General features: G+C 45.7%; 1 protein-coding gene across 2 annotated transcripts in view; it reads right to left on the bottom strand.

Annotated features, from left to right (window-relative positions):
• Positions 1–8,948: 8,948 nt before the first annotated feature.
• RANBP10 (RAN binding protein 10) overlaps positions 8,949–23,435 on the bottom strand; it is an 84,166-nt gene continuing 69,679 nt past the window's right edge. Inside the window, exons 7-14 of one of the 2 annotated variants that reach the window (XM_067302819.1) lie at positions 22,618–22,730; positions 18,903–19,011; positions 17,410–17,558; positions 15,014–15,209; positions 13,480–13,604; positions 12,386–12,531; positions 11,781–11,892; positions 8,949–9,649 (exon numbers count right to left, since the gene is read on the bottom strand). In XM_067302819.1, coding sequence (XP_067158920.1) covers positions 9,519–9,649; positions 11,781–11,892; positions 12,386–12,531; positions 13,480–13,604; positions 15,014–15,209; positions 17,410–17,558; positions 18,903–19,011; positions 22,618–22,730 — 1,081 coding nt within the window. In that variant the 3' untranslated portion in view covers positions 8,949–9,518. The remainder of the gene's footprint in view (positions 9,650–11,780; positions 11,893–12,385; positions 12,532–13,479; positions 13,605–15,013; positions 15,210–17,409; positions 17,559–18,902; positions 19,012–22,617; positions 22,731–23,435) is intronic. The other variant, XM_067302820.1, reaches the window with a different exon arrangement.

Genomic DNA, 23,435 nt, shown 5'->3' with positions numbered 1-23,435 from the left:
GCAGGGCTGGATGCAAGCCCATATCGTGGCACAGGCAAGCTGCCGCCTGCACATCTGAGCTGGCTCTCCCACGCATCTTCCCCAGCACAACTCCAGCTGCTTAAAGCAAGCAGAGATTCACAAAGCACACAGCTTCACACTAGCTCTTGCACATGGATGTGTATTTTAATAAAAATAATTCTGTCAATATACAGCAGAACGTTGATTTCTTTACCATATTTCCAGTAAATTTTAATATACTCAGTTCTCAGTCAAAATCCACCCTCCCCCCCCCTTTTGAAGTTTTCATGCGAAGCATTGGATAACTTAATTCACAAATACTAAGCTTAGACTGAACTAATGTGCACAATCTGTGTAATGTCCATTTAGCCAATGTTGTACCAAAGAGGAGAAACCCTCCTTGAAAGGCGATGAAAAGTCTGGAGCGGCAGAGGGAGAACTGCTCTGTCACAGCAGAACTGTGGCCATTTGTTCAGAGCTGACTGGAAACCTGAAAAGACCTCACACCCCATGCTCCAGCTGAGCGTTTCATACCTGAGTTTTGAGCAACCAGCAGAAGAGAGTTAACTGCACTGCAGGCAGGTCCTTGGGTTTGCGTGCAAGAGCTTCAAGTGCCAGCGGTCACCTCCCCTGTCTGGAGAGCCATGAAGAGCATGCACAGATAGGACTCAGAGAGAAATCCCAATCAAATGCCTGAGCAGAGTCCTTAGTCTGAAAGAGATGCGATGTTCCTATTTTTAAAAAACTCTGAAAAATCATCATTATCCCCAGAGCTGCTGCTGCTGCTTCTCCTTCTCAGAAGCAGTCTTTGAGAAGCCCAGCCCACAAAAGCCCCTTTGCCTCTTCCTGGTTGCAGCTAAAGCCCTCCCAGGGCAAGGGATCTGTATTTTAGAGCATGTGCCCAGACACATGTGAAGTGACCAGAGAAAAGGTGTCTCCCAGCCAGGGAGGTTTGCATGGCCACACCAGGAATGCTTCTGCAGTGATGGAAGTGTAAATCCCATAACGGACTCTGCTTGAGGTTAGCAGGAGGCAGTTACATCCACCTCTTGGAAATAAAACAGTTGGCAGGAAACTAAGGTGCATGTGTGTGTTCTTCAAGCCTGGATGTACTCCTGGCTTGCTGGGCTCTGCTGCAGCTAAAGGCGGCAGGCTCTAAGCTCTGTTCACGGGATGGAGGGAGAGGGACAGACACACCATGTTCACTCATCCATCATCCTCCATCTCTTGTTGCAGGGCAGGATGGTGGAGCACAGCTAGTGCTTCTTCTGGAAGAGGACTGAAGGCTCTCAACTGCTCCCTTTTCCTCCCCAAGACTGTTTTTAAAAAGCCCCAACACTTCCTCCAGCTCTTTGTCCTACCACAGCAGATGGGACATTGCTTACTCACAGCTTTTGGCTCAAAGTAAAAGCTGCTGGAATGCATTTTCTCTCTGCCACTCATTCTTCTGGGGCTGCAGTAGGGTCCCAGCAGCACACAGCACATGTCCTCCCACTATCCCTCAGCAGAAACATCTAGGGATAGAAGCGTACAGCTGGAGTCCCACCACCACCTTCCTACCTGCTCCCATCAGGATCCACTACTTCGGTTGCTCTAAGACAGGCTGCACGGTTTTAAGGAAGATGCCATTTCTGTGAAGGGGACACCAGGGCAGACCAGAGCCACCTTTTCTGGAATGTATTCTTTACCTTTCCCCATGCAAGGGCCCAACAATGCTGGGCAGTCTGTCCAGGCATCCTGCATACATGTGACTACACTGGAAAATAAAGGTGTGATCAGCTCCACATGTACTTGCTGCACCGCAGGACTGAAGCGTGATGGACCTCTCTGCCTGCTGACCTGCAGGCAGTTGAAGACTGCATGTTGCTGCTTCAGTTGAAAGAACTTCTTGATGCTGTTCTGTGCAATGTGTAACTTCATGGCATTTATGCACTGCTATATACCCTGGGTATCATGGTTAGCTTTCTCAATCAACTGCATGATGGCAGAGGGAACTCTGAAACTCCCATTTAGGCAACGTGCCGCATGAGTATTAAGAAAAACAGCTAACAAAGCACAGTAGCACCACAGCAATCCAACAAGGTTTGCTCTGCTGGGCAAAGACACAGTTCATTATGCCTGAAGCCTAAGGAGGAAAATGATAAATTTACTACCCAGAGCTAGTTAAACCAGTCTAGCTGTTCTAGTTATTCAAGAGAGTCTCAAGAACAAAGCTATTTAAAGAAAGGTAATGATGCCTTAATAAGACTAAGTGATAAATAAGGACATAGCTTGAGGACAAGTGGAGATGTGGCTGTAAAGAACCAGAAGGAACTGGAATAAGCAGGCAAATGGGGAAAACCTAGGTGTACACAACCACAATAAGGGAGATACTCCCAAAGGGGCCAATTCTTCATGCCAGGCACAACTGCATCGCCTGGTGTCCAAATCAGGTCAGCAGCAGCACAGAGATCACTAAGACAAGATCAGCACTTCTGGGCAACAGGAAGATAGAAATGGAAATAGGCTACAGCCCCAAATAACCACACATCATCCGTGTATCTGCAAGGAACCAGCTAGTGTTCTGGTAGACATGGGGGGATGGAGGGGAGCAAGAGGAGCCACTGGATGGCCATCTCCCACTAGCTGGATGCTACTTACCCAGTGCTGTTCATTCCCGAAGTCCCTCTCCATTTTGCTGGCCACATGCAAAGGCTCAGTTTCTAACCAGATTCCCAAAGAATGGCAGAAGTGCTGCAGCCAGCCCAGCTCCAGGCTGATGGGCTCCTGCACAATGATGAAAAGGAGAGGTGCTCTTGTGGGATCATCGCACATAGGTCTGTCCCTTTAAGCTGGTGCCACAGAACAAGCCCAGAAAAGCAGCTGGAACAAACGGAAGCATTTGCTCTATCCTCTAAGAACGTGCTGGTGGCACGAGCCACAGAGATGACCCTGGTGTCAGAGCAGCTCTAGAACAGTACCAAACACTGCAGATAACCACTTCTGGTGTTTACAATGGTGGGAGAACACTGGTGTTGTGGGAGGCAAAGGAGCAAGAAGGGAGACCTAGTAGTAATAATAATTTTTCCCAAAACATGCTGGCTCTGAGAACATATTGAAGGTTGCATGGGAAATAAGACTGCTGCCCTTCAAGCATACAGGAGAGCCTGATTCAGAGTACACTGAACCCTGTAAGTCTTGAAACACCTTTTGCTACACACTTGCTAGGAAAGGACCACAGCATAGCAAAGAGGAACTATCTGCAATGCTGAGTCCAGTACAAGAGTCAACAGTCCACAAACTGGAATGAATCCAGCAGAGGCCACTAAGGTGGTCAGGGGCTGGAGTGCAAGATGTATGAGGAGAGGCAGAGAGAACAGGGCTTGTTCAACCCAGAGAAGAGAAGGGGGGATCTAACTGCATATTCCACTTACCTAAAAGCAGAGGGAGGGTTAAAGCAGATGAAGCCAGACTGTTCTCAGAGGTGCCAATGAAAGAACAGGAGGCCATGGGCATAGTTTGCAACCAGGAAAATTCTGATTGGATAAGAGGAAAAAATTGTTCCCTATGACAGTGGTAGCACTGGGACAGGGCTCAGAGAGGTGGTGGCATCTCCATCTTTGAGATTTTCCAGACTCAACTGGACAAGCCCTGCACAACCCAGTCTAGCTTTGAAGCTAGGACCCTGCTCTGAGCAGATGGTTGGACTGGAGACCTCCAGAGGTCCCTTCCAACTAAATCTTTTAAGATTTAGTGAAGTATCATCCTTGGGGGACTTTCACAGAAGCTAGCAGGTCCCTATGGAGAAGGACAACAGTTGCTTCTGTTGCAGGATAAACACAGTTGCTGACCAGCAGCAATGAAAGGGATAGCTAGCTCTTGGGGCTCCAAGATGGAGGTCATGTGCTTCAACACCCTTGTATAACAACATTTATCAATACCAGCAGCTTAAGGAAGAGTGCAGATCCTGGAGAGAAGTTTTCAGACTTCATCCAATGGAGAAAGAGAGGCCCTTCAAGCAAAACTGATGCTTTTTCTCACCTGTACTCACTGCTCCTGAAGGATAAAATTCGCTCCTGGTAACCTCGAAGGAACAACAACAGACCAGGTCCTCCTTCCTTTTGGACACTGCCAAAACAGTCACCTCCCACACACTAAACCTGACAAGAGCTGCCCCATGCAGTCTTCTGCCTCACTTCTGCCACTTCCCATGGCACAAGGCACCACACAGAGCACCAGCTCCTCTAGCCCCACACCCAACTGATCTACACAGGCCCCTTTGCATCTAAAACACATTCAGTGTGGTGGTCAGCAATGCTGAAATGTCACCAAGAGTACTCACTCCATTTTAAGGGGTTTCAAGTGAAGCTCCTCAGCAGACCAAGTCAGTCAGCTGTGGGTGACAGTCGCTTGCACCATTATGCGTGCCTGGACATTCAGGACTTCTTGCCTGCAGATTAGCCAGCAGGCAGCCAGAGTGCAACAGCTGCCAAGGGCCATTCCTTACGCAGTGAAGGCAACAGCGGAAGAAGCAGCACCATTTTTGCTGTTCAGGCATATACTGCTGAAACACAGCCAGGAAGCTGAAGAGCATTCTGGCATGGCATTGCAAGTTCTACATTCTCCCAAGCTGCTTTCACCACATCCCTTCCTATTACTTTCCCGGTCTCTAGTGCAACAGGTACAATCCTCTCACTCTGCTCCTCAGTCCACATCTGCAGCTTCCTTGCTATTCCAGTTCTGGACAACCTCTGCCAATATTGCTCAATGCTTTCCTTTTCTGGGTCCCAGAAACACTTATCCCAGCTATTCCAATGCCTCCAATTCCTGAACCAATCCCTCATCCCACTCGAAAGTTCTCCAAAATGTTACTGTTCGTGTGGCTGCTCTCATTCACTGCTTGAAGGAACAATGCAAAGCCTTGTCCATATGGAGAAAAACCTGGTGATGTAATTCAGCTCCACAAAGCTGCCTCTGCAGAACCACTGAAGGACACTAACTAAGGCTTTAGGTCTGGAGTTCCCAATATACCATTCTCAAAGGGCCACTTAACAGTTAGGGTATGGGGCTGCAGAACAGAGCTCATGATATGCCAGGCTACAGATGACCACCCTTGAAAGCAGGTTTCCACCAGGTCCCTGTGACATCTTACCCTTCTGAAAGGCTGTCACTGCTACACAAAGCTCGAGGAAAGCAGGTGTAGTGGCAGGTGTCCAGAGTATACATCTGGGGGTTCTTGGCATTCTGTAGATTATAGCTCTGTAGTGATGACTCTGGACTCATCAGATGACAGCTGAGATCCTCTGAATGTGCAGACGATTACTCAGTCATGGCAGAGCTAGAAGATGTTTAGCTGTTACAGCTGTAGCAACTGGTTTGTTCTGGTAAGGACAGCCACAATTAGAAAGCCTCTTTTGGGACTGCATGACTAAAAAGGTTTCCTGGACTGTGAGTAGTCTGTGGCTGTTTTTTGGAAAACCCTCTTCTAGGATCTGAAACCAGCACAGCAGAACAACTTATGTGTCAGCCTCATGTGATGAAAGTCCCATATCCAAGACCACCAGCATTATATGCAGGGTCATAGCTGAGACCCTGTATCCCTCCACCACAAAAAGGGAAGCCAGCAGTTTCTACCAAAGACTATACAAACATGTACGTGGCTTTACCAAAGGGCTGTTAGAAGAAGTGATACTGTGAGGGGCTGCTCAGATAAAGCAGAGTCTCAGCCAGGCTGTTCTTAAGGCCTCTCTCATTTATTCATCTGCTTCTGAGCAAATCATGAGGCACTTGAAATAACAAACCCAAAATCAATTTTATAAAAGGAATTCTTTAACTGCATGAAGCCTCTGGTTAGGTCATGCTCATATTCAAAATTAAAGACCTTAATTCAGTTTAGTTTTGTTCATTTTTAAAGTGACTGCAACAAATCAAATTAAGTCTCAGCTGACATTGTAGTCAAACATAAAACACAAAAACCATCAAGCAGCAGCCAGGGACACTCAAGGACCACCAGGCTTTGAAAAATAATCTGGGAAGAACCAAGTGCAAAATCTCATCCAGGAATCAATGACAGGTTCAAGTCTATGCCTGCACATCCATGCCCACTGCAAACACATTTATCTTCCCCACACTGACTTACAAACACAGTAAAAAGCAGGAATATTTGTCAGGATCTAAGCACAACAACCAGAAACGACTAGTGAAGCTGCAAGAACACTTGAAATCAAAGAACAAACAAGGGGTACAGAACAGTGATGTCACAGTAGAAAAGCCTTGGCACTTCCCAAAAACCAGAATCAGGACTCCAGGTACAAGAGCCTGCGAGAAGCCCACAGTATTAATGTGTGTTGACTGCAGTACTCAGGCCAGTTAGGAAGCCAGTCAAGTAAGAAAGGAAAAACAAACCAACCTAGAGCTCTTGCTTTGAGTACAAGAAGTGAAGAGCATCACTGCTGTTTAGTTCAGAGGGATCTGCTGCCACTAAGTGGTGCATACTGTTAGTGGAAGAAAGTGATGCAGCCCTGCTAAGTGCAATCATTAAGATTGTGGCCTCTCAGCACTAACCTCAACACAACATCAAGATAGTGTTCCACCACAGCAACAGTCTCCACGAAAAGCCAGAGAGATCATCCCTTCACACGTTTCTTGGCACAAGAATAACCAGGTATCTAGGAGCATCTCCTGGTTCTTTGTAGCAAAGGGGAAACCAAAATGAAAACAATTGCTCTAAGACAGTCAGCACTGCTTTTCTGAGAGACCAAGGGGGCATAAGTATATGACACAGAACAGACTTGGCTTCAAGGAAGCACAAATTATCACAGAGTAGGAGCAAAAAAACCCCAAGGAAAACTCAAAAGAGATAAAGATGGTGTTGCTACAAAGATGAAAGAGAGATTTGACTGCAGGCAGACAGGAGCAAGTTAATGATGACCAACAGCACAGGAAGTAGCAAAATGTGAAAGGCAAAAGTCAGATACTAGAGCATTTCCAACCTAAGTACCCATAATCAGCCCATTAGTGTGCTCTAAGTCTTGTGCTGCGAAACACAGAGCTTACAGCAAGAATTCCCACCAGGGAAAGTTTACACACTGCCTCAGTTTCAGCAACAGCACTGGGAACACTATGGGAACTGGTTATACATTAGGCAGCAGTGACAGGCCCAGCAATAGAGGCTCCAGAAAGGATGCCTCTCCATCAAGTTAAAGTGCCTGTGCAGTTGTACCAAGATAAGGACTCCAGGTTTGGGTAACATCCGTCACTGGGCCAACTAGCAGAGTTGAAAATAAATAGAGGATCTTTCAGGCACATAAGCTCATCCCCAAAACTGAAACAAAAGCAGCAGATTGCAAGGTTAAATTCTGCTTAGTGTCATCCTCTACTTCTATCTGTGCCTAGAAGAAGGGTTTTGGTACTCAGAGTTGCATTCGTTTTTTTCAACTATACTAGCTGGTCTAATTAAAACATATCCTCCATTTACAAACCTCATGATCCCTGCTTCCTTAGACCATTCTGGCTCCAGCACTGCCTCTACACATTGTATACCTTCACCAAAAGGTAGCAACAGGCATTTCCCACCACCTCCAACACCATCCGCACATTCACAGCCATTTGCCTCCAGCACTGTCACAAACAGTCCACTTCTGCAGTGCAGGAGACAACTGCCCCCCTACTTTGCCTTTATTTCAAAACTTACGTTCCAGCTGCAAATGAAGTCTGCAAATGCAGAATATCTTTAAAGTTCTGGGCTACTGCAGAGAGGTATCCTGAAGCCTCCCCACACAGCTACAGCTCTTTGTTCCCACTGCTCATCGCACTTATCACAGAGAGGTATGGGACAAGCCACACATCACCAAGCTCATTTGCTGCTTGGAGCCTTAGCAGAGGCTAATCTTCATTTTGAGGGCAAACCTCAATACAATCTTTTTGCTTTATTTCCAAAAAATAAAGTCAAGAACAGCAGTAAAAAGACATGTTAGGTCTGAGCTCCCCTGGATCCTCCTCATAGCTACAGATGTAAAATTCCTTTGGTGCAGGAGTATGATTCCTCCTGTGCAGCCACACCCATTCTTAAGTCTCATAATGGTACATGCTGCAGGATGAGAAGTGTACAGTCCTGATACACAGCCTTACCAGTTTCAAGTACACTTATAAGCAGATGGTTTGAGTACAAAAAGCTTAGCAGCACTTTAATGAGTCCCTGGGCCTGATACATTCAACAGCAATGATGCATTAGTCTGTTGTACTTTGAGGTTACCCACCCACCCACACTTGCCGGTCACTTTTGGACTTGAAACTGAAACCATTACCTTAAGAATCCTTACAAAAACATTGCTGCTCCCTCCTGAATGGATCAGACCGTATGAAGCTAGTACTTACCCTCACCCACAGCCTGACCTTGGCATTTGCGACCTGCAAGGAAGAGCACAGTTCAGACTAGCCTTTTCAAGAGACTTCTATAATTTAGAGGTGCTCATTTAGGTCAGTGTTACATGGGGAACCAGCAAATACTATTATTGAGTCCTAGTGAGAGAGCCCTCCTACATAGAGGAGAAGGGTATTTGTGGCTTAACACAAAAACTGACAGCCCAGTCTGGCAGCACCCATGAATATTTCTTACAGGGTAACATGACCTGCTCCTACTAATACAGTGGCAGATGATCTTCAGTTAGTCAGTCCTGTCTTCCAGCTGCTGCGAGAGCTTGATCTATCTCCTTTTCAGGGCATGAGATGCTTTTAGTGTAGCCATTAACAAGGACTACATAGGCAATGTGAAGACTTCTCCTCTTCCCACTCACAAACACAAGGTTTGAGAGCCCAGTGCTCTTAGCGAGGCATGTACCATGAAAGACCAAGCTCCTCCAATTCCCATCATTAGCACATGACAGGACACAACTCACCAGGTCTCCCAGGGTGACGTATGATGTGTATGGCTGGAACCGGGGCTGTGGGCAATAAATACATCAATGACCTTGTGGAGGTGGAAGAGACCTTTTTAATAAACAGGAATCAAATAAAAAAAAAATCCCTCTGATCTGCCACTGTGAGAAGAGTTCAGGCAACTAATACAGAAGATGATGCTGTATGTGCACAGATGGAGGGAGGAGGGAAGAAAAGAACAAGCTGTCACCAGCTTGACGAGCTTCCTCAGTAAATCAGCAGAAACCAGCTCAGCAAAACTCTTTAGATAAAATACTGGTAGATCCATCATAAACAACTCAAATCAAAATAAAGAGAAATCCCTACGTCGGAAGGCGCTATATTAGAATAACCAGCGAAATACTGAATGCTGCTGGAGCCGCAGCAATAGCACGGAGACAGATAAAATCTGCCAGTCACTCCTGGGGTCAGGAATGGCCATGTAGTGAGGAAATAACTCAATCCTTTCACAGGCAGTGTGTGTGTGTGTGTGCACATGTGTGCGTGCTGGAGGGGGTGTTGGTGGCAGGGAGGTCAGGCTATAGACGAGATGGTGTTGTAGTGGCAGCAACGGAGGGTGAAGGGCAGCACTCAGGGATGTCAATTCCATCTTGCTCTGGTGGCTAGTGCAAATAGTCGTCTACTCTGGCAAAGGAGCAGGAGCCCAGGCCCACACGAGCCATGAGCCGCAAGCACTCCGAGGCCTGGCCCAGGGCAAGCATCAGCGGGGGCTGCTTTGGCAGGTTCTGAGATTCTGTGGGGGCAAAAAAAGAGATCTGTTTAGAAGAGGCACCTTGGCTGCATGGTTGCTCATTAGCACACAGGTTCCTCTATGTCCCACATGGGCACTAAGCAGAGCATCCCTCACAGGATGCACTGCTTCTGGAAGAAAGTCATTCCTGAGTAAGATTGGCTCACACTGCTGCTCCTCCACAAACCCCACACAGGGTTGCCCACCCAGGACATGTCCCACCTGGGGCCACAGCTCAACAGGGCCTTTGGAAAGAGTTGCTGTGGAGGCCAGAACAAGAAAAAAGGCAAGGCAGCTCCTCTGCCTCAGTGACTGAGAGAAAATCCTCCAAGTCTGAGAGTAGAGCATGGAGGAGGAAGTAAAGACAGGAGAAATTGGCCCCAAGTACTGAGGAAAAGGGTGCCTCTCCCTCTCGCACTTGCGCAGGTCTAGGCCATAGTCCAAGACCCAGAAAACTCACTGGTCACAGCTTCTTTTCAACTTCATGTTTTCTTCATATAGAGGGGGAATCCTCAGTTGAGCTAGTCAAGGCACCTTTCCTGTGACCTGTGTGACGAAGCACGTCCAGACACCACGTCCAGCCACCAGCCACCCTGCAGGACACCTGGCCATGCTGACCGTCAGGGAAAGGGACACTCCTCCCCAGATCGTATCATTTCTGCTCCTTTACTCATACAGAGCATGAGTCTTCACAGGTTTGCTCATCAAACTGTTCCTTCCCCCAGAGGACAATCTCTAATTCTCCTTCTTACACACTCAATATGAGGCACACAAACCCACGAAGAAAGATGTCATTCAAACATGGGTTTCTGAGACAGAGAAGCTGTCAAGTGGAGAGTGTATGGCCAGCCATGGATGGATTGAGCTAAACAGAGCTGGGGAATGTCCTGTGAAGTCACATGAGCAATGACATGATACGGGCAGGGTCTGAGGACAGGATCTAGGGGCCCGGCTAGAAAGAAACAATCCCTTTCTTGTAGCCTGGTGGCAGGTCATAATCTTATGATTAATACACTCATATTTCCACCAGCGGATTTTCTATAGCTGAAGATGGCAGGAGGGTCAGCAATGACATAGCAGCTCACTGATCGCAAGAATAAGACTTCTATTGGGGAAAGCTGCTGCTTTTAGTACACCAGGCTCAAAGTAGGAGAGTAATGACAAGAGTTGTTTGGTCAAGCAGCATGTTTGTCTAAGGAAAATGGAAGAGCAGGTATAAACAGCCAACTCTGACAATACAGAGGAGGGCAAAAGATTGCTCAAACCTGGATCCAACCATGGTCCATCTAGCTACACAAAGAACAAAGCTCATCAGAAAAAGAGGAGCTATCTCATTAGCTGAAGAAAACCACACTAAACACAGATTTCCACACAGAGCAGGGTCCTCTCAACACAGTTAAGACCAAAAGGGAAAGAGCAACATGGCTGGACCATCAACACAGCGCTGGTTCCAACATGGTACACCAGTAGCAAGGCTCTCTGGGCTCCAACAGGCATACCACATGATGGGAATATGCAGAGACTATGCTCGAAGGGAAGACAGACCCTACACAACACTTAATTCTGCATGTTCAGAAAGAGCTCAAAGTAACTGGAATTCACGGCCTTCTCTGCTTTAGGGCCAACACTACAGAAACCTGCTTCACTTACAAGCTGCTGCAGTGGAGCAACTGCATTCCTTACCAGAGAGCAGGAAGATGCCAGGACAGATCTCTCCCAACCCAAGCAACCTGGAAAGGGGCCTTGTTGATGCCAGCAAACTGATTCAGCTGGATTCAAAGCAAAAAGGAAGAGGAACAGAAAATGCATTGGGGAGATCTAGGCTTCTTCAGCAAACAGAGGATGAAACTGCTGAGGACAATCCTTGGAAGCAGCACTGAGGAAGACCCAAGGAAGGGAGCCAAAAGTAGATCAGATCAGGAGCATCCATTCTCTACAGGCTTCCCTCCAGCCTCTCTTCTCCTACATCACTGCCCTCCTGGCTGTTTCAGTCCCCAACAATTGAAAGAGAGGCAAAAGCTAAAGACAAATATTTCCAAAGTTTTTATAATACTCAAAGGCATGCCTGCCACAGGACAGCTTCTGAGAGCAGGTATGTCCAGTGGGTAGCACTCACATAGAAGCCAGATCTTACCCAATATAGCACTATTAAGAGCAGCACACACGGGTTCCCTCTGGATTGGGTCCAGCTGTTGACCAACAGGGCAGTTCCAAGGGTCAGAATAAGCTAACAAGCTAAATGCATCCTGTGAGAGAGAACAGAAAGGCACAGTAAGGTCACACATGATGGCAAACATGCAGAAAAAACACCAGGTCTGTCAGCTGGGGCACCTCCTGCAATCACCAAGGTGACAGGTGCCTACCTCCTGAAAAGAAATGGCCCTTTTCTTCTTGGCAGCAAGGGACCACACTGGGCCATCAAGAGAGTGGATTAAAGAGGGTGCCCTCTCCACCTGGCAGGGGAGCCAGAACGGGAAAGCAGGTAGAGTTTCACCTGGAGAGAAGAAGAGCATGCAGTTGCCCCAGGAAGGCAGGCAGGTACTGCACTTTCTCTCTCCTGCACTGAGAACTGGGTCTAGATGCTTCATGTTGACTCAGTTTTGACCTCTGATTCCCACACAGGCTCCTTCTTCCTCTCCAGGTGCAGAAGTGGAGGCCACCTAGAGCTCTGCAAGGGAAGCCACAACTCCAGTCCTGGCCCAGAGAACTGCTGTCATGCAGCATACAGCTCAGACTTACCTGAAGCATCTTTTTGTGCATTGTATTCTTCCCATATTCTCTGCAAAGCTGCTCGCTCAGCGTCTGCAGCTCCCGTCCAAACTGGATCATTCGTTCCGTGGCAGCATGGTTCCCTCCACAGAGCTGCCTCTGAGGGCAGTTGTCTTCTAGAGGAAAGACAGTAGAGAATTGTCTCTCGTTCCCCACCATTGCTCACACTGTGTCATGCTGCCCTGTTCTTAGGCATGAATTCCTCCCCCTTCAGGAGCAGATAGATGCTCCTTGGTCTAAATTTATGCAAGTGGAAGCTTTTTTTGAGTCATGCACCACAAGAGCCAGTAGGGTTTTTTTTATGGCATCTCTTTGGTACAGGGTAAAACTTGAACTCAGTTTGTTTAATGCTCAAGGACTGTCTACAAATCAAGTTGTCTGATAAAATTATGGAAGCTTGCTATTGTGGCTCTGTTACCCTTACATGTCTGTAATACAGCACACACAACACCGAAATCCCTGGTCTAACAAACCCTGGACTCAGAAAACTTTCAATCCTAGATACCAAGAACACCAGCTTCCCAGTATCGGGTGACCGCAGGACCCACTGGAAGTGGAGGAATTCCCAGTTTCAGAGGGAGTGCAGCTGAGGCATCCTCTCCCTCCCAGCTAAAGCACTCACAAGCAGGACAGTTGTAGCTGACTGTGAATGGACCATACTGTGTTGTGGACATTTTGCAACTGGGAATCAGACAGCCTTTCATAGCCTAATTCTTCTCCTCAGCTGGCAGAACTGCCAAGACTGCTTTGGGCTGGAATTCATGACCAGCACTAAACAAACCTTTGACTCCTGTCGCTTTCCCTGTTCCACAATATCACCAGAACTTCTCTGAGACTACAAAAAGACAAATCTAGTTTTAATTCCAAGACAGATTCATGTTCCCTGTGAATTAGAGATCTTGAGAACTTCATTCACCAGGGCTGGGAAAGAGACTGAAAGGGCATGTCTCTTTCCCACAATCCAATCACATCTTTAATTCTTGATACCAGCTCTTTCTATTACCCTCTATCCCTTCAACTTTCTGTGCAACTGGGCAATAGAGATCCTGCCTGTCAGGCCCTACCCATGCTGGATTCATCCGTCTGCAGGATCTCTTCATGTTTGTAGGTGCCATTCATTATCCTAGTGGATGAGTTTTCCAGGACTCCATTGGGGTAATGCTCAGCCTCCATTTCCATCTCACTGTCACTGAGGTAAAAGAAGGAAAGAAAGGCCAGATGACTAAATTAGAAAGGGAAGAAATGAAGAGCTCAGATGACAAATGATGCCCAGCAACAGCCAGTAAACCAGATTAGGTGCCAGTTAGATTACAGAGAACAAGATAGTCTAACTCAGTGTAGCAAAAATTGTTGCAGACTTCAGGAGGCAACTTATGAAACAAGTTTCTATTCTGAAAGTGCCTGTCATAATGACAGATGCAGAGTGCTTATAAACTTTCATTTCAGGAAGCAGTCATCTCTGGAGCAGTGAACAGCAGCCAGACAACAGATAACATACTAAACAAACAGGGGGAAAATCTTGGCTGAAGATACCATGATAAGCCATCAACCCTTACAAAAACTGCAACACAGAACACACAAGGACTCTAGGTTTAAATGTTCAAGACAGTAATCTGCATGAGATTGCTGATTAACTCAGAAAACTGAAATGATGAGATAACCTTGACGTGACTTGGGTACAACATTTCAAAAACACTCAGCATAAATCCAGCATTACCAAATGATTCTGGAAGGTGGTTGGTTGAGCCCAAACAAGTGTTTCTCACTCAGTTACATGCAGTATGCCTCTTGGGAGGTCAGGATAGAGACTAGAAACTCTCCTGCAAACTGTTCAGCACAGTACACAAAGGATAAATGCCAGCTGCAATTAGCAAGAGATCCTACTAATTACAAAGATTTCCTCTGCTCCAGTTGGCCCCCAGACAGCTCTGCAACAGCAACCTGGAAAGGGAGCCCAAAGGGAGCTCAGTTTTCACCACTGCTCCATATACTCCACACTCAGTAGATGCAGCAGTAATTATCCTCTGCTCTCCTTGGACTGCCTATGGCTTGTTGGAGAAGAGAGGCTTTCTAAGTCTGATCTGCTGTCACAAGTATGAAACAAATTACCATTGGTCCAGAAGCTCACCTCAAAGGAATTGAGCAACAAGTAGAGGTAGTCCAGGAAAAACACTCAGGAGGACAACTTTCAAACCCAATAATCATTTGGGCAGCTCCTTCACCTTCTAAAGGGCATGTGAGCTACACATCAGCAGTAATCCACCAGCTGTTGCAGCAGCAACAGAAACAGGCTCAACAGGAGACCTCCTGGGCAAACTATCATGTGGGGCACTGATGGCATCAGTTCAATATGACAGCTTGGTGTTTGAACCAAGACCATCCTATTATTCCTCATGAGATGAGCCTCCACAGCCCAAGCCAGAACAGGGAACAGAGACAGACTTGTCTCTGCTTGGAGTAGTGACCTTGTAGCTATGACGAGTTACTCTGTTGTTCAGAAAAGCAGGACATGCCCTGCTGGCTCTTCAAAAAGCAGACTGAGTTGTCTCCCACCATCTCACCCACCTCAGGCATCGACAAGGAAAATAAAAAAAATACCTGGTTTCTTGGTTAGTCGTACTACTGTGCTGCTGAGATTTGGTAGAATCTGTAGAATTGGATTCAGAGTAGTTCACAGATGAGGGGGAAGAGGAAGAGGAAGATGAAGACGACGAACTCAGTGCTGGGTATTTACTACGGCTCTGTTTGCTTTTTGTGGACATGACTCCATTGCTACAGGTTGGACTATCTGCTCCTAAAAGCCAAGAAGGAAGGGAAAAATGAGACCAGACTGACTATATCACTCTACTGTGAAGTCAGCAATTTAGCAAGAGAAGACAGCCCCAAAGGAAGGAAGCAAAGTAAGACTGCAAATCTTAAATTATGATTCACCCTTACTAAATTTAATGGGACTTACAGAAAACACATATTAATATGGAAAGAAACCCATAGTGCACCAGCAACATCTGAGCTTAAGTAAACATCAGAAATTGTCTGTAGATAAGAGATCAGCAGAACCAGCTCAGACAAACAGAGAAATCATTGCCGAAATATGAAGTGTGAATCTCATGTTTACAAACTCTTTTCTTCTCTCATAAACCCACGTTTTCCTCCATACAATGAAACTACAAAAGGAGAATACTGGGCCCCAAGAAGGACACTAAAGCAGAAGAACTTCCCAGGCCTTCCACAACTTACCTTACATTAGGGATACACTTGATTTACACAACACTCAGCAGTTAACAACAATTCTTTTAAAATCACAAGCTGACCCTCTTCGTTCAGGAGTAACAGATATCACTGAAAGGAGAGTCAGTCTTGAAATCTGATTTGATCCCATGTGCAAAATGTATCTATCAAGCTGTGGAACTCCCTGCCACAGGACACAAAATTAACTTTTGGTAGTTACTGCAAGTTTTGTATGGATTCAAAAATGACTAGCTAAATTTACATGGGCTATTAAATACCAAGACAACTGCAAATCACTAGGAGCTCAAAGAATATTTTGGAAAAAACATCACTAATGGCTTGCCCTGTTCCTTAGACAACCAATACTGAGTACAGGATACCGGACTAAATGATCCAACCTGGCACAGCTGTTCCTCCAGGACTGATAGTTTTAGATTCAAATTCATCAGCTGATCCCACAGTTATATTTATAGCTCAGGAATTTATTAATATTTTTAGCACTGTAAAACACACAACACATTCATACAACACAGGCCATTTTGTATATTTTAATGACAGAAGAAAACATGTAGCAGATTGTGCACAACAGCCCTGTTTAATCTTTGAAGCATTGACTGAAGAAAATATCACTATTTTGAAAGCACAAAGTTCTGACAGAGAGAGCTGTGGAAGTCTGTGTCCAGTTTATGAAGACAAACATACATGAATGCTGCCTTGCCTTTGCAGCTATTTTTAGGTAGGCATTTCTCAGTTGAAAACATATATTATCAAGAGGTTCTACAGACAGTTGCAGCTAGCACCATCTACGGACATTCTGACTACCTAGTCAAAGAAACGTAGCCATGGTTTCTGCAACATGATATAGGAAAATAAAGATACTGGCTTGGGAAGGTGACAGCTTGGAGGTACTCCAGTAATCATCTTCCTTTCCCTTAAATGTTTGTGTAGTTTGCATATCCAGAGCTTTTCACACACAGCAGCAGAAGTACAAGAAGAAAACATGCTCAGAAGACTGCAAGTAGCTAAAGGCTCAGTGAAGCCACTCAAAGTGTTTTCAGGGGCTCCCCAGGTCAGACTCCTTGGCCCACTCTGTCTTCAAAGCTTTAATCAGCAATTACCTAGGGAACATACTTTGCGTCTCCTTGTTCACCTTGCTCTTTCCACTTCAAATCCTAAAGTTTTATTCCCCAAATTGCAAAGAGTTGGTGTTTCAGAGATGGGTTTTGCAGGTACAGAACTGTTCCCTTTTCACATGTTCAGAGCTTATAAGATATGGCCCATGGGAGAAGGAGCTCTCATGCAAAACATCCCCCTCACATTTTTGCTAAGTGGGCCAGAACAGTGCATCTTTTGTTCAGACTGAGGAGGTGGTGGCAGTTCTGCAGACTGAGGGCCCCTACAGAAAAGTAATTCTCTCTTGCAGACCTCAAGGTACAGGAGATAGGCTTCTTTTTCCAGGCCTCTGATTACAGTTTGGTCTGTGAAACACTGAGTCACATGATGGCTGAACTAGAAGACGGCCTTTAGAAGCTTCTTTATTCTGAAAAAAAATCTGCTCTGCAGACAATTGGCTGTGGAAAGTAACTAATGCAAGACCAATTCCGTAACAGTGTAGACACACCTATGATAACAGTACATCTAAGCTGGTAATCAGAAAGGTAAGGAGCATTTCACAGCATAATGCACAAAAAGTAGCAGGTGATGTATACAGCAGCCTACCTTTAACATTTGCTCCTCTCACCAGGAGATAGAGGAAAAACACTTACCAGTACTATGAACATGTGAGTTGTTTGATCCATGTCTAGGACTTAAACTGGGGGACCCGGGGTAACTGTCCTGGGATCTGGGGCTGCGGGCACTGAAACAACGTACTTCACTGTCTGTCCCATTCACCATCTCCACAAACTGCCGACACCTGATTTCATAGGAAGGAAGAAAGGAAAAAGGGAGCGTGACAGCCAGGATGTTCTGCATTGATGTTTCCTTAGTTATTGCTTGCAGAAGTCGTATACACTGGATAGGAGTTAAATTTCTCGGCCTTGGAAAATGCCTTTGTATTGTGAGTGCTCTGACAACGCTGCAGTAGGAAGGAGTTCAGATATTCCCACTTAGATGCTAATGAATGCTGACACCCATACAGGGAACGACATGCAGCAACATCTTTTCAACCCCATGCTTACAGTAAATAGGTGAGTACTACGTGAGTAACTGAGTGTTCAATATCAGCAAAGACAGAGATCAGGACAGCGAATACATTTTGGGATCAACAGGGTGAGTGATGCAAGAACCATCTGTCATAATATTAGGGGTGAAACACTTCACAGATTCAGAACACAACACATTTTTTGCATGGTAAGACTGTCCCAAGGCTTCAATAATATTTCTGCAGTTAACCAAATGCTCCCAAGTCTCTACTGCTCCAAACCCAAGAGAATTCATGTGATGGTGAGCTGGGAGATGGGACTCATGATGGAGTGTGGAGTTTTCCTTGTCCCCAAAAGAAAGTTTATTTCCACTGTGCTAATAAGAAACTGCTCCTTCACAGTGTGCTTTCATCCCCACTGCCTTTGTAGGTACTCCAAAATTACACTGTGTTTTTTTTTTTCTGGGAGAAGATACTAAATCTGCCAACACAATAGTTCCCCCACTATCCCATCAACCTAGAAATGCTGATGGCCAATGGAAAATAGGGAGGAGTAAAAAACATAATATCCACAGTGACAGGACAGTGAAGGCAGGTTCCATTTAGCTTTATTGGGAACTGAGGTATACTCTGCCCTTACCCTGGCTCAGGAGGCTGGGAAGAGCCATTCTGTGGCTGGGAGAACTGGGACACACAAGCTGTTTTTCCCTTTAGTCTCTATTGCATATAGCCCTTTTCCATAAATTTGTCTTTCTAGGAACCTCCCCAGTGACCATCACATGCTCCAGTGTTGCAAGGTCTCCACAGGACAAACAAAGGCCATCTGTGAAGGTGCTTCTAAGCAGTCAGCAGGGCTAAAATTTCACCCACCTCTGCCTGACTCATGAGGCAAAGCTATACTGCGTCTAAGCAGTGCCAAAAGCACTATGCCTACATTGCTACAAGCTCTGTGCCAGGGAGTGAACCTGTGTCCTCTCCCACCTGCTTCCAAAGGGATCTCAAACAGCTTAAATTCAGACCATGGTTTGCAACCTGACTGGATGGCTGGGCAGCCTCTTACTCGTCTCCTCCAACTCCACATTTCAGCATAGGGAGTATAAGGCTATTCATACTTACTTTAACATGAAGAGCAGGTTGGGATTATGTTCTAGCAGGCCAGGATAGAGTTGTTGGGTGGTTTCTATAGCCTCTCCCACTCTGCCGGCTAATACTAGCTTCTGTATTCCTGAAAGCAAAAGGAAAGCTATTGACACACAAGACAGACCAACAAGAACAGCCAGAGCAGTTACAGAAAGAAGTTCCCACACAGCTCCCTGCTTACACCTTGCCAAGGGCTACGGAGAACTGAGTGACCTCCACATTTTGTTGACTATGGATTAAGAGGAGGAAAAACCTGTGAAAATGAGGGAGAATCTGTTAGTACTCTTATTGGATCTGGGGGCTTAAACCACAGCATGGGACTGCTTCCCCACTCTCCCTATCTCCAAGTAAAATTTAATTTTACCATCAAAACTGGGCTTCTGTAATTCCCATTGTGTTCCAACAGAAATAACTTGACCTGGCCAACAATGAAGATGTGGCACCTGTAAGCAAACTCCAGGAATCAGGTATTGGCTCAGTGAGAAACAGCTCAACAAGCTGTACATTTCTGGGAGATGCAGGGAGATAAGGCAGAAGCCATATAGCATCCTGTGCATTCATGTCCCAAGTGCATTCCTTTGATGGGACAGAAGACACACAAGTGCAAGACATGCAGTCACTGATCCCACCCCAGGGAAGCTGCTAATCTGCAAAGATTCACAGTTTATTGTTTTCTAAATGTAGTTAAATTAAAAATGTATTGCATTTCCCTTTCTGTTTATTTCAGGACTTCTTAAAAAAGCAGAGAGAAAGTTACAAATCCCCTGTGAACTGTTTTGCAAGCAGAGGCACAAGTAACAACAGGCTGCAACTTTCAAAGGTAGCGCAAACCATGATAAGTTGAAAACAGAGACCAGTAGACCTCATTACCAATCCCCAGTAACAATCTGAAATGACATGTCTTGGCTCCCATTTCTCAAGTTCTATTTGTTTGTTATCACCTCTTAAAGCTAAAATCAAAGATATGGCTCTTACACCAATGTGTATCGCATAGTATCCTTCATTCCATTCTCTGTTTCTTCTATTTAGTTAGGCATCAGTTTTCATGTCTTACTACTTTCGACAGCTCTCTTCTTTGCCTTGGTTGGCAACTTTCACAGATGTCTCTGCCTTTTATATTTTCCCTTCTGTTTTGCCATCTGTTTTCCTTTGCCCATTCCTCTCCATTTCCCTGTACTTTTATAACACCTTTTATTTAAAAGTCAAAAACTCAGAGATCTATCTTCACAGAATCACAGAATGGTTGAGGTTGGAAGGGACCTCTGGAGATCATCTAAGTTCAACTCCCCTGCTCAAGCAGGGTCACCTAGAGCACATTGCACAGGATCATGTCTAGGCAGGTTTTGAATATCTCCAGAGAAGGAGACTTCACAACCTCTCTGGGCAACCTCTTCCAGTCCTCTGTCACCCTCACAGTGAAGAAGTTTTTCCTCATATTCAGATGGAACTGTCTGTGTTTCAGGTCGTGCCCGTTGCCTCATGTCCTGTCGCTGGGCACCACTGAAAATAGCCTGGTTCCATCCTCTTGACACCCTCCCTTCAGATATTTGTACACATTGATAAGATCCCCTCTCAGTCTTCTCTTCTCTAGGCTAAACAGGCCCAGCTCTCTCAACCTTTCCTCATAGGAGAGATGCTCCAGTCCCCTAATCATCTTTGTAGCCCTCCGCTGGACTCTCTCCAGTAGTACCACATCCCTCTTGTACTGGGGAGCCCAGAACTGGACACAGGACTCCAGATGTGGCCTCACCAGGGCTGAGCAGAGGGGCAGGATCACCTCCCTCCACCTGCTGGCAACACTCTTCCTGATGCACCCCAGGATACCATTGGCCTTCTTGGCCACAAGGGCACCTTGCTGCCTCATGCTGAACTTGGTGTCCACCAGCACTCCCAGGTCCTTCTCTGCAGAGCTGCTTTCCAGCAGGTCAACCCCCAACCTGTACTGGTGCATGGGGTTATTCCTCCCTAGGTGCAGGACCTTGCACTCGCCTTTGTTGAACTTCATGAGGTTCCTCTCCGCCCACCTCTCCAGCCTGTGCAGGTCTCTCTGAATGGCAGCACAGCCTCTGGTGTATCGGCCACTCCTCCCAGTTTTGTCTCATCAGCAAACTTGCTGCGGGTGCATCGTCCCTTCATCCAGGTCATTGATGAAGAAGTTGAAAAAGGCTGGACCCAGTACTGACCCCTGGGGGACACCGCTAGCTACAGGCCTCCAACTAGACTCTGCGCCACTCATTGCAACCCTTTGAGCTCTGCCATTCAGCCACTTCTCAATCCACCTCACTGGCCACTCATCTAGCCCGCGATCATCTTACTTCCCTCCTGCCTGCCTTGTCTCCTGTCCTCAGACAAACAAGATTGCATTGTCTCACATGCTTCCTATAGGGCCTTGCCAATAAAGCCCACTTCAGTAAGAACACTGGTTGGGGTCAGGGCTGCATAATGCATGACCTGGAAAGCATAAAGCCCATCAACACCAACCATGCAATGGCACTAATAGGCAGCAGCTACAAGTTATTTTGGGTACTAAGCACAGGATTCTTTAAACCTGAATGCTGGCTGAGCCCATGTAATGTATGTAGCGACAGCTACAAAGGGACATGATACACCCAATACAAAACAACCACATGAGAAACTTTTCACAAAGGGAAGAGAAATGCATGGAGCAGGACACAGCCTGCATTCAACGGCCAGGAGAATGCAGAAAACAAACCAATATTCTGTGACTCTGCAGTTTAAGCCCATGAATAGAACGGGTTAAAAAAAAAAAAAAAGCACAGCACAAGAAAGCTGCAAGTCTTATTCTGGGGGAACCAAGAGCATTTACAGCCCTATAAACTGAGAGAAAAATCGCTTTTGAGGAAATAGCAGTACTCTGAAACACACTGAATGTGTTTCATCAGTTGATTCCATCAACTAGTGTGAGCTAAGCACTTTTGGTTATGAATTTGCACAACTCTCAATATGCAAAAAATTTACCTGAAGACAAAATGCGCAAAGCAAGTGGAAGACTCATTAACTCTGAGGGTTGTAGTGAAAATAGGCTGATATATTTGGATCTCTACAGTCATGCTAATGAAACTGTCCCTACTGCCAAAGATTGAACCAAAGAATCCAAATCCATAAGAATCTCTGGTGCACAGTAACATCAGTTCAGTTAAAGCCAAAGGTAACCAGTTCTATTCATCAGTTTGGCACTCCCTCCAAGAAAACACCTGTCCTGGTACCAGGTGTTTACCCTGAAGTGTGAAACTCCTGGACTCAAAGCTGAGAGGCACCATACCTCTTCCAGTTAGGGCAGGGGATATTCAGGTATTCATTTTCAACAGAACTGAGAAAAAATAACCAAGCTGATCAGACAGCTTAGTCTCCTCACATTGCCAGGCATGCAGGTCATTTCTCAGAGCAGATAAGGAAAAGAAACAAAGAGCAGCTCTTCAGGCAAAGGCAGAGAGGGCAGAGAAGACACAGTGATGATGATAAAAATGCTCAGAGGAGCGGTCCTCAAGCTCTATTGACCCACAGGCAACAACACTAAGTCAGAAGTGTGCCGTGGGCAGCTTCATACTTTACTCCTCTCCCAGTCACAGCTTTAACTTCTAGATCTCCTGTGGTTACAGCACTGCAGAGTCCTGAAGATAATGTGCAGCCAGCATGCCACACTTTGGGAACAGCTGCCCAAGAGACTTACTTTGTCTATTCTTTATTGAGGTCTGCTCTTCCTGGATTGTGGTGTCTGTTACTCTGGCAAAGGCAGCTGCCGTTGAACAGTACCCATGATGAACCAAATAGGAAGAAACCATACTAGAAAATAAGAAAATATGAACAGAAGAACAGACATTGGTAAAACACGGTAACCAGACTGGAGAAAAAAACACCAATATGATAAAAGTTGCAATTTCAGTGACCAAACTCTGCTTGGTTAGGACATAATCAGGGTTCTACTTCAGGGTCCAGACAGTGCTAATTTACAAGATGGGAAACTGAGGAGGATAAGCAAAAAAAAAAAAAATCCCCATAACATACAATACATAGACAACACAGACAGTATTTATTTAATTACTGCTGCCGAAGAGTTATTTGGAAGAGATCTGCACTGTGTTACTGCCAGCAACCTGTTAGCAACACAGATACAGCCACCTCCTCCTATACAAACAGGAAATCCAAAACTCAGAGAGGTTCACAGTTTTCAGATAGGTCTGAAAAAAGTTTTCTGGTCCTGAATTTCTGTTATCACTTGTTTTGTCAGCAATTATTTAATTGGTAATTGAATCTCCTTATGAATTCTACACATTCAGAGACACTTTCATCTGCTCATTTACAAGGAGAGGACTGTTAGCATTGCTTTTACAAACATGAACACATTTTTAAGTTGTGTTTCCATAAAATGTTAAGTGGGGGAAAAAAGGAAAAAGTACTATCAATGTCAGAAAACTAACACAATAAAATGTCTTTCTGAACAGCCAATTTCTGAAGTATTTAGTTCTGTGCCTTCTGAGGATATGTCAG

This window comes from Apteryx mantelli, chromosome 10, assembly GCF_036417845.1.
Source record: "Apteryx mantelli isolate bAptMan1 chromosome 10, bAptMan1.hap1, whole genome shotgun sequence".
Lineage (NCBI taxonomy): Eukaryota > Metazoa > Chordata > Aves > Apterygiformes > Apterygidae > Apteryx > Apteryx mantelli.
This window is presented reverse-complemented; position numbering and strand designations above follow the sequence as displayed.